The sequence below is a fragment of the Culex quinquefasciatus genome, chromosome 3 (assembly GCF_015732765.1).
Source record: "Culex quinquefasciatus strain JHB chromosome 3, VPISU_Cqui_1.0_pri_paternal, whole genome shotgun sequence".
Taxonomy (NCBI): Eukaryota; Metazoa; Arthropoda; class Insecta; order Diptera; family Culicidae; genus Culex; species Culex quinquefasciatus.
Genome location: NC_051863.1, coordinates 3,149,670 through 3,163,425, shown reverse-complemented (window position 1 = coordinate 3,163,425; position 13,756 = coordinate 3,149,670). Strand labels below are relative to the sequence as shown.

The 13,756-nt window shown below is 36.3% G+C and overlaps 1 protein-coding gene across 3 annotated transcripts in view; it reads left to right on the top strand.

The window, feature by feature from the left end:
* Positions 1-13,756, top strand: part of LOC6038993 — a 140,688-nt gene that overhangs the window by 111,626 nt on the left and 15,306 nt on the right. For all 3 annotated transcript variants that reach the window (XM_038262723.1, XM_038262722.1, XM_038262721.1), the window contains exon 13: positions 12,482-13,204. In XM_038262723.1, the coding sequence (XP_038118651.1) occupies positions 12,482-13,204 (723 nt within the window). The remainder of the gene's footprint in view (positions 1-12,481; positions 13,205-13,756) is intronic.

The window sequence follows — 13,756 nt, the reverse complement described above, 5'->3', positions numbered from 1 at the left end:
AAGTAAGCTGATGTATTATGGTTTATTTGATATTTTGAAAAAAAAAAAAATGACTGAAGTGTGATGAAATAAAAAGACAGCAATAAATTAAATAATATATTTACTACAATCATGATTATTCGTTGGTGTTCTCACAAAAACCATTCCATTATGAAACTTCCTGACTTAGCTCAAAACCGTTTTCTAAGCATAATTTTTGAAGTTTTTTGAAGTACTTAACCCTCTACAACCCAACCCCGCCTCTAAAAAAAACGCCAAAAATCAATTTTTCAACCAATTTTGGATCTTTAAAATACATTGGAAAGAAGAACACTTAAATTTTTAGAAAATTTTTGGGTTGGAAGTTTGATTAGTTTTATGTGACTTTGCCAATTCTTTAAAAAGGGTAATTTTTAAAGGGTCAACTTTGGCTGTGTTTTTCACTAACATTTTCTTATATTTTAAGTAAAAAGAAGTATGCAGTAATTTTATTAGTGCCACAGTCTATGCCGCTACCCATCTTTCTACAATTTAAGTTATAATTGTACCATTCTAGCCCTTTCAGACCTGATGGGTCATATATGACCCAAAAATCAAAATTTTCTAAAGTAGCCTATAATTTTCGTACGGTCCTCAGAATCATTTTCCCTTGATTAACAAAAAAATAGTTTTTTGAAAATTCAGGCCTAAAAGGGCTAGAGCAGAAAATGTGAAAAACAAGAAAAAACGGAAAAAGTGAAAACATGAGAAAATAAGAAAGGCAAAATGTAATGATACAAAGTGGTTGAAAATGCCAAATACTACCAAAAACAATGATAAACAAAACAAGATAAATGTAAATTAAAATACTCAAAAATAAAACAAGAAACATAAAACAAGTGAAGTGATTTTTTTCGTAGAGCAAAAGTTGCTCAAAATGGCCTCCTCAACACGGGGAAAATAAAAATTTCCGAAAAAAATGTGGGCAGTAGAGGGTTAACCAAACTTCTTTATTATCACTATTCACACACACTTAAAGTTGTTCAGATTTTATGCTGAGTCGATATCTATACGTGGAGGTGGGTCTAGGAGGTCTAATTAAAATGCTTATATTAATTTGATTTTTGATCATTTTTGATTTTCTAATCTTTCTTCGATGAGAAACTCAATTCAGCGATGTAAACTCAATTAAATAACGCAAAGATGTTCCTTTTTTTAATTAAAAACAAAAATCTTTACACAAAATAATGATACAAAGTGATTGAAAATGCCAAATACTACCAAAAACAATGATAAACAAAACAAGATAAATGTAAATTAAAATACTCAAAAATAAAACAAGAAAAACATAAAACAAGTGAAGTGATTTTTTTCGTAGAGCAAAAGTTGCTCAAAATGACCTCCTCAACACGGGGAAAATAAAAATTTCCGAAAAAAAATTGGACAGTAGAGGGTTGACCAAACTACTTTATTATCACTATTCACACACACTTAAAGTTGTTCAGTTTTTTATGCTGAGTCGATATCTATATGTGGAGGTGGGTCTAAAAATGCTTATGTTAATTTGATTTTTGATCATTTTTGATTTTCTAGTCTTTCTTCGATGAGAAACTTTTCAATTCAGCGATGTAAATTCAATGAAATAACGCAAAGATGTTCTTTTTTTATTAAAAACAAAAATCCTTACACAAAAAAAACACAAAAGCCCTTTGAAAATAGTATAATATCTTACCTTCGTGAAGGTGCAATTAAACCATATGATACATTGAAAAATACACTAGGTTTAAAGGAATATTTTTGGTTTTTTTTTCATTACTTTTAAGTTAGTGAACGATCTAAGAGACTATTTCGAACCCACAAAAATCTGTTTAGATAAGGATTAAGTTTCGAAAACTTCTGTTTTTTTTTTTATTATTTAATAATTTGATCGGCTTAAGGTTGTAGTTAAATTTCAAGCTCAATTTTTTTCATTTAAAAACATTCAATTTTCTAGGGAAAAAAATATAGTAAACCTACACAGTAAACAATTATTTAAAATTAGAAGGTGTCTTTTATGATGTAATTTAATCTCAATATATACAGAAAATGTGACATAACACTACAAAAATGGTAAAGTTACACACTTTCAGAGGCAAAATTGTACATTTTTCTGACATAAAAAATGTAATATTATCAAGTTCAAATATATATTCCTTGGAAATGCTAGACGATTCCTGCTCGCATATTGGTTTTTTTTTTTTTCAAGGCATTTTGCAAATTTTCCGAAAAATGTTAACCTAAGGGTTAAATGTTATCTAAGTGTGTTCTTAAAGGTTTTTTTTTTTAATTCTTAAATATTTGTCCTTATAAACCACATATTTCGTAATGTTTTTTCTACTACATTTTGATAGTAAGTGAAGTAACTGTTGATGCAAGATGAATTTCATCGAACCAATGAAGAAGAAACATATTTTCGCCTCACGATTTTCCGGTCGAGATTCTCCCCCAAACGAAGCACGACCAAATCAAAAGAGCCCTCCCCTCCCGCAAACAGGAAGACACGCCACATTGGGAGGATATGAGATTCATCTAATTAGTGTTGATAAATACGCTCTTCTTGCCGCTCCTGTCGCTGCCCTGTTTTATTCGCCCGTTTGGCCCCTCATTCCCCCTTGCTTCTTTCTACCCGCCGGTCTGCCATTTTAGTTTATTTTCTCACCAAGTGAGTGTCTGTGTTTGCTCTAGTTTTTCATTCATTTTCCGCCGATTGCCGGGGTTGAGGAAAATCGTTGGAAATGATACACTTTGGCCAGTCGACGGCGGCGGAAATTTCTTGGAACGAACCAAAGTCGTTATTGCGTGCTCTGTGTGTGAGTACGTGTGTTTGGTGAGGGAAAAAGGAAAATTGATTGAGTGTAAACGAACACCGAGTGTGGCATGTCGTCGTCGTCGTGAGCAATAAACTGTTCGGTTTTGGCCGGCAGGGTGGCCCAGGGGGCACCAAATGCTAAACGGGTCCGTTTGACCTTTGCACCCTTTCTCGAGACAGGGTGGCCTCGCAATGGCTTGGGGTGAAAATTTGTTGAAATTGAGAATTTCTTAAAGGTTTTGATTTCTCTTCAATTTTATTTGAGGGAAATTGTGACGTATTTCACAACTGATTTTCCTCTTTATTACCGGTCATTTCCGTCGACCTCCCCAAAACAGACACCAAACTATTTGTTGATTTTCGGTCAGTATTTGCCGCATTTCGGCGATGAGTTTGATTTGCTGCGGTTCGTCAAATGTTTTGGGTAACTAAATATCCGGAATTTATTCGCTTTTTGTTCGTCGAGCTGAATTATCAAGGGGGAACCCGCTTCACCCTCCCTCCCCCTCCCTTCAGTACATAATATGTGAGCGAAACTATACATATTTAACACTGCTGGCTGGCTGGCGAGAGAATAAACATTCCCGTTTTGCCACATGGTGAGTCCCTTTTCACCGAACTCAACAAAATGAGGAGGGGAGGGGGTGGTGGTGTTTATCGTGAATTAGAGTGGCTGCTCATAACAGTTTTAGTTGCGCATATAAAATTTATTACGATACTTTTGAGATATTGGACACGTTCTCTTACTTTGGCTACCCCTGCTGCTTGGTCGAGAAGGGGTGGTTCGGGGACACGTCGTGGGCTGGCATGATTATACCCTTTGACGACGACATGGCGTGACGATCCGGTCTTTTATTGGGCGCAATTATTAGCTATTATTATTAGTGCAATCACGTTATGATTTTGTGTTGTTTCTGCCTTTTTATTTATTTGATGCTTTCGTGATGTATTTCAACGGCCATTTAGTGAGTCACACGAAAGGGTATTTTCGTTGACACCTTCTTCGTTGGACAAATGCTAAATCAAACAATGTATTTTTTATATATTTTCAACTATAATGAACAGTATTCTTACAAAATTGTTGCTTGGTTTTCAAGACCAATGTTCAATATTTCAAGTAATTTTAGGTTCAATTTTCAATTTTAGTAAAAGAAAAAATATCTAAAATTTATTTTTCATTCGAAAATATATTTTTTGCTACACTAATCACATTTGGAGCAAAATTTGTAAAAAAAACCTTTTTTTTTGTTGATTTAAATCACTTTTTTTAACAAAGTTGATTAAAAAAAACAGGACTGCGGAGTCGGGTCATGTTTCAAACGACTCCGACTCCGGCTTTCTGAGATCAGCCGACTTCGACTCCGGCTTTCAGCTCCAACCGACTCCGACTCCAACTCCGGCATACCAACTCTAGCCGACTCAGACTCCGACTCCAGCTTTCAACAAATTGTTGGCTCCGACTCCGACTCCACATATTTTTAAATGTTTCAAAATTTAGTTAACAAATATTTTGAAAACATTGATAAATACGATTATTTAAATACTCTCTAAATGTCATGTTTTTCTCAAGGAAAATAAGCTCGAATCACAAACTGATAAAATAGGTTTCTTGGTAACAATATTAAAACGTTATGGAAACAGAAATCAAAAAATATCTCCAGTTTTGAAGGCATTTTCAGAACAACAATTCAGAAGCATGAACCAAAATAGGCCGTTGCAAATATTTTCCAATATTTATGTGGGCCCTTTAAAATTTGTCCGAAAAACCAAAAAAAATTTTTTTTTCAAAAAACTTCAAAAATTAAATTAAAATTTATAAAAATAGGAGCCAAATAAAAAAATCGTCAATATTTAGCTATTTGGAAACTAATGATTGCAAAACAACTGCACACCCCCCACAAAGTATAAGCCAAATAGCAAAAAAAAAAAAAAAAAAACGGAAAAAGTTGGGCCGTTGCAAATACTTTTCCAAGTTTATGTCGCCATTTTTGTGTATATGGAGCCAATAGTACTCGAAAATAACATTTGAGAAGGGCGTAAGGTATTTAAATATTTTTGTATTTTGTAATTTAAAAATTACTGTATCTCGAAGCCGTTGCGTCGTATCAAAAAGTGGTCAAAGACAAACTTGTAGGGAATTGGACGGGCTTGGATGTATGGGCTTACAGATATAAGCTTAATTGCATTGCTAATAACTGAAAATAGATTTTTTTTTCAGTGTGGTAGAAACCAGGACAGTAAAATTGCTTACGTAAATATAAAAACGATATAAATCAAAAAGCTTTCAAGGGCAAACTTATGGGAAATTGGACGAGCTTTCCGGTAAAAATATTTACGAGACTGAAAACCAAGTCTGTCATATAGAAATTGCCAAAAATCACCAAAAAACTCGTTTTTTCAACATTTTTATTTTTAAAACCGCTGTATCTTCCCAAGGATTGGACATAGGACAATGGTCAATATGGAGACTTTTATGTAAAATTGTCTGGAGAATCGATCCCCACTAATGGTTTTTAAAAATTTTGACGTTTAGACCACTTTTCAAAAATACAGTTTTAGTAAATGATTTTTGTATTTTTTTAGGAAAGACATACCATCCTGCATTTTTCGTCAGTCTTTTGGTAACATTTTAGGCTATTTCCTTTAAATTTAAGTTTTAGACTTAAAAATCAAAAAATCTCATTGATGTGGCGTGTATTTTTGTTTCAGTGTATTTTTTTCAGAAAGCCCGTCCAAAAAGGCGTGTAAAATGCCTGGGCGTAAAATATTTTTTGCAATATTTTATGAAAATTTATGTAACATTACTCCCTGCAATATGTAGCCCATCAGTATGGGAATCTTACGTGAAAATGTGAGATATAGGCGTTTATTATTTTCAGACTTCATCTGTCTGAAAGCCGAGCGGACTAAGGCGCCAGTCTTCACTGTTGGAGCTGGGTCTGAATCCCGTCGGTTGCAACTTTTTTTTTGTGTAGAAAAACATTACATGCTGAGTGTAATATTAAGTAACTTTTCTCACAGAAGTGATGTGCATGCTTTTTCACGCGTTTTACCATCGTTTTTTTTTTGTTTTTGCTGAAAATTCAGTATAACTAAACTGAATTCAAGCGAGAAAAAATTGGTGGGTTCATTTATTCCATACACTCCATGACATTTCATGCCAGAGAATGCTCAAAATTTACCCACAGAATTGTTCGTGCTTTGGTTGGCCCCTCTTCACATTTGCTGCTTTTTATTGTTATTGCATTTTTCGAGTTTTGTAAACATTCCTAAGTGCCTATATTTATCACAGATGCTCGCACACACAGCATCAGTTGGTAACTCTCTTTTTGTTTCCTCAACAACTTTGCCCTGAGTTCATGTCGAGTGAAACGAACAAGTTTCCGTCGATATGGTTCCGAAAGTTGGCCGTTTGTCAGCAACATAATACCGAAACACACTCTCCCACCATTATTCGTGTATAGTAAAGTTAGTAATACGGGATGATTATTGGTCTCACCACCCAACTCTCTACGCCACCGCCGTCAGCATGTCTTAATACAATTTCATCAGACACAAGTCAGTCGTGCCAGTCAAAACAATTAATTTTCTCTCTTTTGAAGGAGGGTGTTTTGGGAAGATTCAAAATTCTAGTCGTTTTCGTCGCTGGTGTGAGCAAAGAATTTGACGCTGGAATGACGAAAATGTCTAAGCTCAGTCTCAACGCGGCAGAGTCTGACTAAAAAGGGAAGCAAGAGATAGTTGAGGAATTTGAGGCATTCTTGCTCGACACAACACGAGGGTGGCACAAGAATTTGCCAGGTTCTTCTTCGAGTGTCAATTTTCCGTGCCAAACCAGCCGGAAAATGGCATTCACACGGTCCATTTCGAGAGTGGGTGGAATGTGTTTGCTGAATATTGTTATGCAAAAGTTTTTGCAGGTGAAAATCCTCAAACCGTGTAGCGAATCAAAGCGGGTACTTGCTGTAATTAAATCGGAAGTATCAGCCCAAAGAGGATTACACTTCCGGTGGAAAATGAGATGAAAAGCCGGCTTAATGCGATCGAACCAATATCGCATTGAACCGTTTAAAAACATATCAATCAACCCCTTTCGAGTGGGTGTTCGGAGTTTGGGGGCGCAATTGCATTGATCCCCCCTAATGAGGTGGAAAATGATACACGCAGATTGAATGCGAAATTAACGGCGGCTAATTAATTAATCGCAACAATAACAGAGAAAGCCTGTTTGTGGCGGTGGGGGAAGAACTTAATTTACTGACAGTGATGACTATGGCGGCGGCGGCGATTGAGTTCACACTCTGTTAATTTAAATATGAGTTGAGTTGTGGGTGGGAGGTGGCAGGTGAAAGGAGCTTTCTGGTTGGGTTCAATTGGCAATGCTCACAGGTGTGCTGAATGCGATTAGAGAGTGCCGAGACTGCCTTGGCTAGTAGAGTGGAGTGAGTTATCCAGCAGTGGTATGAATATTGAATGGTCTCAATTGTAGATAATCGATTGAAATACATAATGCAGGGTTGGGAAAGGATTTGATTAGAATTTAGCACCGATTCGTGGCACTATGTTTCTGGAACGGAAATCAAATCTATGAAATATTGAATGATTCAGGGTTCTTGTATAATGTGATGCAAATAAACGACATTTTGAACCGAATTCCTAATCCCCACAATTTCAAATTTCAATGGAAATTCAAGTGCAATCAGGTAAAATCAATTTAACATGCATTTGCCTGCGTTTGTTTATTGAAAATGTTTGGGCTTATTAAAAAAATGGAATTTTACATTTTTTGAACACCAAAGATTTCAATACAACTAAACTAATGTAAATGACATTTAGGAACACTATTTTTAAAAAAATGTCAAAACTATGGCTTGTAATTAGTGCGTCCATCCCGGGAATTCACGGGACGAAAATCCCGGGATTTTTCCAGAATCGGGAATTCCCGAATCCTGGGATTTTTTTAATAATTTGTCCCGGGAATTCCCGAAAAAAAAAACAAATTTTGGTCTGGAAATTCTGATTTGGTTGTGGAAATATATGAACAGTTGAATACATCAGAATCGATAATAATTTTATAGCATTATAATTTGTATTCGGCATATATCAGCATTAATTTAGTTTATTAGGGAAAACTGTTTAAATTTTAGTTTACCGATCTGCAAAATGCCTAGCGCTTTAAATATTTCATATTTGATTTTATATATTTTTAAAAGATTGATATATCTACTTATATTACTGATTTAAAAGGTGAAAAAAATATGTTTCATCAAGCACTCGTATGTGGGGCAAATCAGGACAAATTAAACGAATTAAGACAGCTATTTAGTATTTTTTTGCATGATGTTTTGAATTACTTTGGTTAAAACAGGAACAGAACAAAACAGTTTCACGGAACACCGATTTTTTTAATTTATTGTTCTGAAATCTCCTTACCTATTTAGACTGTTTATTCCTAGTTGGCGGTAGTAACTTAAAAATAATTTGTAAAATATGTTTTTTGCAAACGTTTTTTGAGAAAGTTAAACATTTTAGCACTTGTATCAATAAGTAAAATTTTCAAATTATTTTTAATTTTAACGGTGAATTTATTTAACACATGGATGTTTGCAAAAATTTCATTCAAAATGCGTTTATTCTGGTTTGCAAAAGATGTTGTAAGCAACTTGTTGTAAAACTTGATTTTTCCTGCACTTGTCGTATTTCTAGATAACTTTTTCAAAACAATAATTGCGCCAAGAGTTTGCTATGTACATAGGACCTTTTGAAAAAGCAATCGAGATTTATCCGATAAATGTACAACTCGTGCTGAAAAAATCTTCTTTTTGCCACTTGTTGCATACATTTTTATTATGTAAAACATGAAATTCAAAACTTATCTTAAATTTTACATTGGCTGGTGTCATTTAATTTGTTGTCGCCTCTTGTTTTTAAAGATATTTTCAAAGAAATTTTCCAAGCTTTTCGGATCATGTCAATTAAAATAGAAATATATTTGTAATAAGCTTATTTAATTTGAATCACATTGTAGTTCATTTAAAATCCAAAGCACAACAAAGAACAAAAAAACTTATTTTAATTTTATATAGGCTTTTTAAAAACTGTCGTCCTTGTATAGATTGAAGTGTAGATTATCAGCAATTTATATGATAGAGCTAATTCTATGATTTTATGCTTGAAAACATAACAAATATAATGAAAACTTAGATTTTATTACTGTTTAAAAAATTTCCCGGGATCCCGGGAATTCCCGAGATTCCAAAAATATTTTTCCCGTTTCCCGGGAAATTCAAAACCCAGGAAATTTGGACGCAATACTTGAAATTTCATTTTTTATAGTTTTTTTTTAATTTGTTTGCCGTTTCCTCTGTTTGGAGTATATTTGAAGAAAGGAGATTTGCTCTTTTGCTCACTATCTTGTCTCCGCAGAGCAATTAAAAGTCATCATCAATTTTCATCCTCATTTAGTTTTCGCCGATGCCGCTTTTTTAAAAGAAATAAAAAAATAGTGAAATTTGAAAGTTACTAAAAATACAAGCACATTAAAAAACTATTGTAAATTTATTCAGTGTTGTTATTGCCCATGTCATTACCTCAATATCCATCAGTTTCATCTCAATTTTGTATGTCGCTAAATTGCCTTAAAAACAACAACAAAAAAATAAGACAATACAACGTGCTGCTGGGGACGATGGTGCCAGCTGAACTCAATTACCGACGTGACGTGCCACCGAGACCGACCGCGTCAGGCCCGTAAAGTGATACGGGTTCAAATCCCGCTGGGTTCTGGGATGAAAATGTTTGCGTTCTCGCTCTCTCCTTCCCACTCTAATCTAGCGGATAATAAGTGAGTTGAATGCGCGTAAGGCCAAACGCGACAAATTACTACTAACCATTTTTTTGTGAGCTCATTTTTTCTGGCTTACACGTAAAATTAGTTTTGTCACCTTTTTTCACAATTTTCAATTTGTATAATTTTACCTTTATAGCCAAAAAATACTTTTTTTCAGAGTGCAATTCTGTACTCTTGTTTAAAACAACATTTTTTCAGTAAAGTCTGTTGAATTGTGTATTTTAACAGCAATAAATTTAAGCGTGTATCCAAACAAACGTCCTGATGGTTGATGAAGAGGGTCCGCCCGCCCGCGTGTAAAAGATCTCGGTGGCTCAATGACTCACGATGTCGACGACGACGAGTTGTGACAAGCTGCTAAATATCTGGTCACTGCCGCGTTTCTATTAATAATTTTTCGTGTCGTACAAGCTGTTTCGCTTTTCCTGTCCCCATCTGGGATTTGAGTGTGTATCCGTTTTTGAAAATGTTGAAAAATGAGTAATTTCCCACGTGATTTATGGACGACCAATCGACCGGGAGAGTGAATTAGCCCAGTCACTCTTCTTGGCCTTCTTGATCGTGTTTTGGGTAAACAAAAAAACTCTCGAGCAAACAGGCGACATGTGGAAAATGATCTCAGCTGTCATAAAGTGGGTAGATTTCTCGGCGATCCTGCTGCTGCTAGCTTCTTCCGAGTTCTTCCCACTTTTTTTTTCTCTCAGCCCAAGCCATCCCAAGCTAGCGGGTGTTATATTGTCTTTTGTTGAAGGTTATTTCGAGGATTTAAAGTAAGCATGCTTTCGTGACTAATTGAGACAGCGGGGTGTAACATTTGGTGTTTTCTTACTGAGCCAAATGATGGAGCGTGACGACAACCGTCCGGAAAGCGTAGGGTGGTTCCCGGCATAAAAAAATGAAATGTATGTTTTTTTGATTTAAAATGCCAATTTGTAAAAAAAATACTCCCAGTTTTCTTTAAACTATTTTTTTAAGCTCTTGAACTATTTATTCAACAAAATATTATTTTATGAAAATATTTGAATATGGCTAACAATTCAATTATTTTACAATTTTCAGTAAAATTATTGAAATTGATAGAAAATGTTTGGTTTTGGAGGAAAGGTGTTAAATAAAATAATTTCTAATAGATTAGTGTTTGGCAACAAATTGCGTATAATTTTATTTTTCCAGATTGATGTTCAAATCTTGAGCTTTTGGAAATAAAAACATAGATTGTTTGAAGGAAAAAAAATCCACAATTGAATACTTGAAAAAAGACAATCTCTCTCAATTTTTAGTCCTGCAAGATGCATGTTGGCATAAATGTCTCAAAAAGTTAAACAAGTTCAACACTGTTTGGCCAACAACGCGGTCTGGTACTAAGTAGACATTATCAGTTTTTTACAGTTATCCTTTTTTCCAAAACAATTTCTCTTTTTAATCTAATTTGAACCATGAGAAATTTAACCAGGGGTTTGCAAACAAACCTAATAGAAACCATTTCTTTGAAGTTCGTTGTTAATCTAAGTGACGAAACGGCCTATTTTTTATCACCCAAAAATTACTATTAAGTACTTAAAAGTTCATCAAAAGCACTCTTTTAAATATAAACCAAAAAGTGCAACAAGTTGCAAAATGAAGATTTTTTCAGCACGATTCGTACATTTATCCAACGTGGCTTGCCGAGTTCCTTGCAACATTTTATGCAAAAGAAAAGTTGCACTTTTCTCAACTAAAAAAATCCAATCAGCTGATTTTCACTATTTCAGCAACTTGTTTTGTAAAACTGTTGACAGAAACTTGCTTGCTCACTTCAAATTTAGCTATTTATTACTTTCTCTTGAAAACGATTTTTATGAGCGTAATTATGATTAAACGTCAATTCGGCTAACTAACGTCCAAAAGATTGAAGAAATAATGGTTTCTTTTAAAAGAAAAACAAAACCCGTCGTGATGTATATTTTTAGGACATTCCTCCCAAATGACATAGAAAAGCCCACTCAAAAGTTATGAGCACTTATGAAATGATGGCCGCGTTGGATGGGTATTCGGAAAACCTTTCCAATGTGGTTTATATTTTAAAGATTATTCTATCTAAAGGTAAAAAGGTAAAAAATTAAAGTAATATTGATAGCACATTTAAAAAAACGGATGGTTGGATTGAATGAAATTACTATAAAAAATTGAGAAACTCACCAACCACCTAATTGTTTATTAAGTAACTAAATAAATAAACAGTGCAACTATCGGGCACTGTCCTCCAATGTTATAAATCAAGGTGATCTCATCATCGGTAGATGAGAATACTAACGCTGAGAAATTCCCCTGGAGATACATTAACCCCCATACAAATGCTGTTGATTTCTGCTCATTACACAAATGTACCACAAATAAAGCCACAGCGAAACCGGAAGCTAAACTCTGCATTTCCGTGTTCTTACTATTTGATCATAATAACAAATCAACACCACCAAACGTTGGAATTCTCCTCCGTATGGTGTGTTCATACATCAACACAATGTATACTGAAATGTTAGCACAAGTGAATTACCATTGCGGGAGGGGAGTGAGGATTAATCTTCCATTGTCCTTCGCCACCACACCCCCACCGGGAGTGGACAACAATGTGGTTTCGGACAGGTTTGACTGCGTGACCAGCATATTGAAACGGTGACGATGATGAACTTGCACCGTGACACGAAATTACAATGTGTTACTATAAGTCTTAGTGCAAGTTGGGGTCGCAACATCTACAACAATCTCACTTTAATAATTTGTATTGCATATTTAATTTAAAAAAAAAAAACAATACTAATGATAATTTCTCCTCTCCCTTCCAACAGTTCCCACGAAGCTGGCCCAGAAACGTCCCGCGACCAGTCCGGCCCCGCCCGTCCCGTCGCCCCAGCTTCCCCCGATGCACCACCATCCGTCTTCCGTGTCGCCAATCTCGAACCACCTGAACCATCTGCCCCCGTCGTCCGGCGGGGCAGGTTCGACCATCCCGCACAATACTCCCGTGGGCGTGGTCCAGCCCTCGCCGAATGCGGCCGCCCAGAATGCTTCCTCGGCCAACAGTGGTGGTGGCGGTGGCAACAGTCGGGGTTCGTTTGCGGCAGCGCTGCGGAATTTGGCCAAACAGGCCGACGTTAAGGACGATGAGCCTGGAGGTGGGGGAGGAGGAGGAGGCGGCGGTGGTGGAGGGGGAGGAGGTCCCGACCGGTCCGGTTCCGATCGGCAGGTAGATCGTCGCTCGCAGATGGAAGACTCCCGGGGCAACGCCATGTCGGAGAGTCGGGCGAGGAGTGCTGCGGAAGCGGTGCAGCAGCGCGTCAACAACGAGTCGAAGAAACGTTCGTCGCCGCAACCGCCGGAGAAGATTCAACGGCTCAATCCGGGCTCGGCGGCGAGTGGATCGAGCTCGTCGGGTGTGCTCAACCCGGAGATGTTGGCACGGAGTGGCTTCCAGCCGTACAGGCCCGACGAACGGCTGACCCATCCGGCCGGACCGTTTCCGATGGACGCGTACGGTGCCGCGTTCGGGTCGATTCCCGGAATGCCGCCAGGTAAGAATTTGATTTTGTTATTTTTTTTTGTGCTGAATTTACATATTATTTGGTAGATTACATTGAATTTTAAAACTCAAATTAAAAATTCGCTTATTTCAAAATCTAACTAAAGTGGCAACATCAGGTGATTTGTGTGATCGGAGCGATACCCTAGTCCACGCATATTTCCTCCCCTGTCGACTGTGTGAAATGTGATCCGGTCACAGAATTCTCTTTGCTGTAAAATTTACGTAGTAGGGCTAGCCGCGTAATATATTTTTGGGTGTTCTTGGATATATTGCAATCATTAATCTTGGCAAGATAAGTGCTTCGGGTGTAATTTGAAAATTAGATGCATTTGCATCTGTGTTAGATTAGATCAGATTTAAAAATGAATGTAGACATAATCTAAATTTGTATTATAATAGGGGTCATTCACAAATACCGTAGTCAGTAACCAAAACTTTACCCATACGTGTGCCCCTTTTTTGTCAAAGTCTAGTCAAGCCACTGAGTGAAAATCCAAAATTGGCTCATAAAGCTGAATTTAAAAACGCAGAATCATGAAAT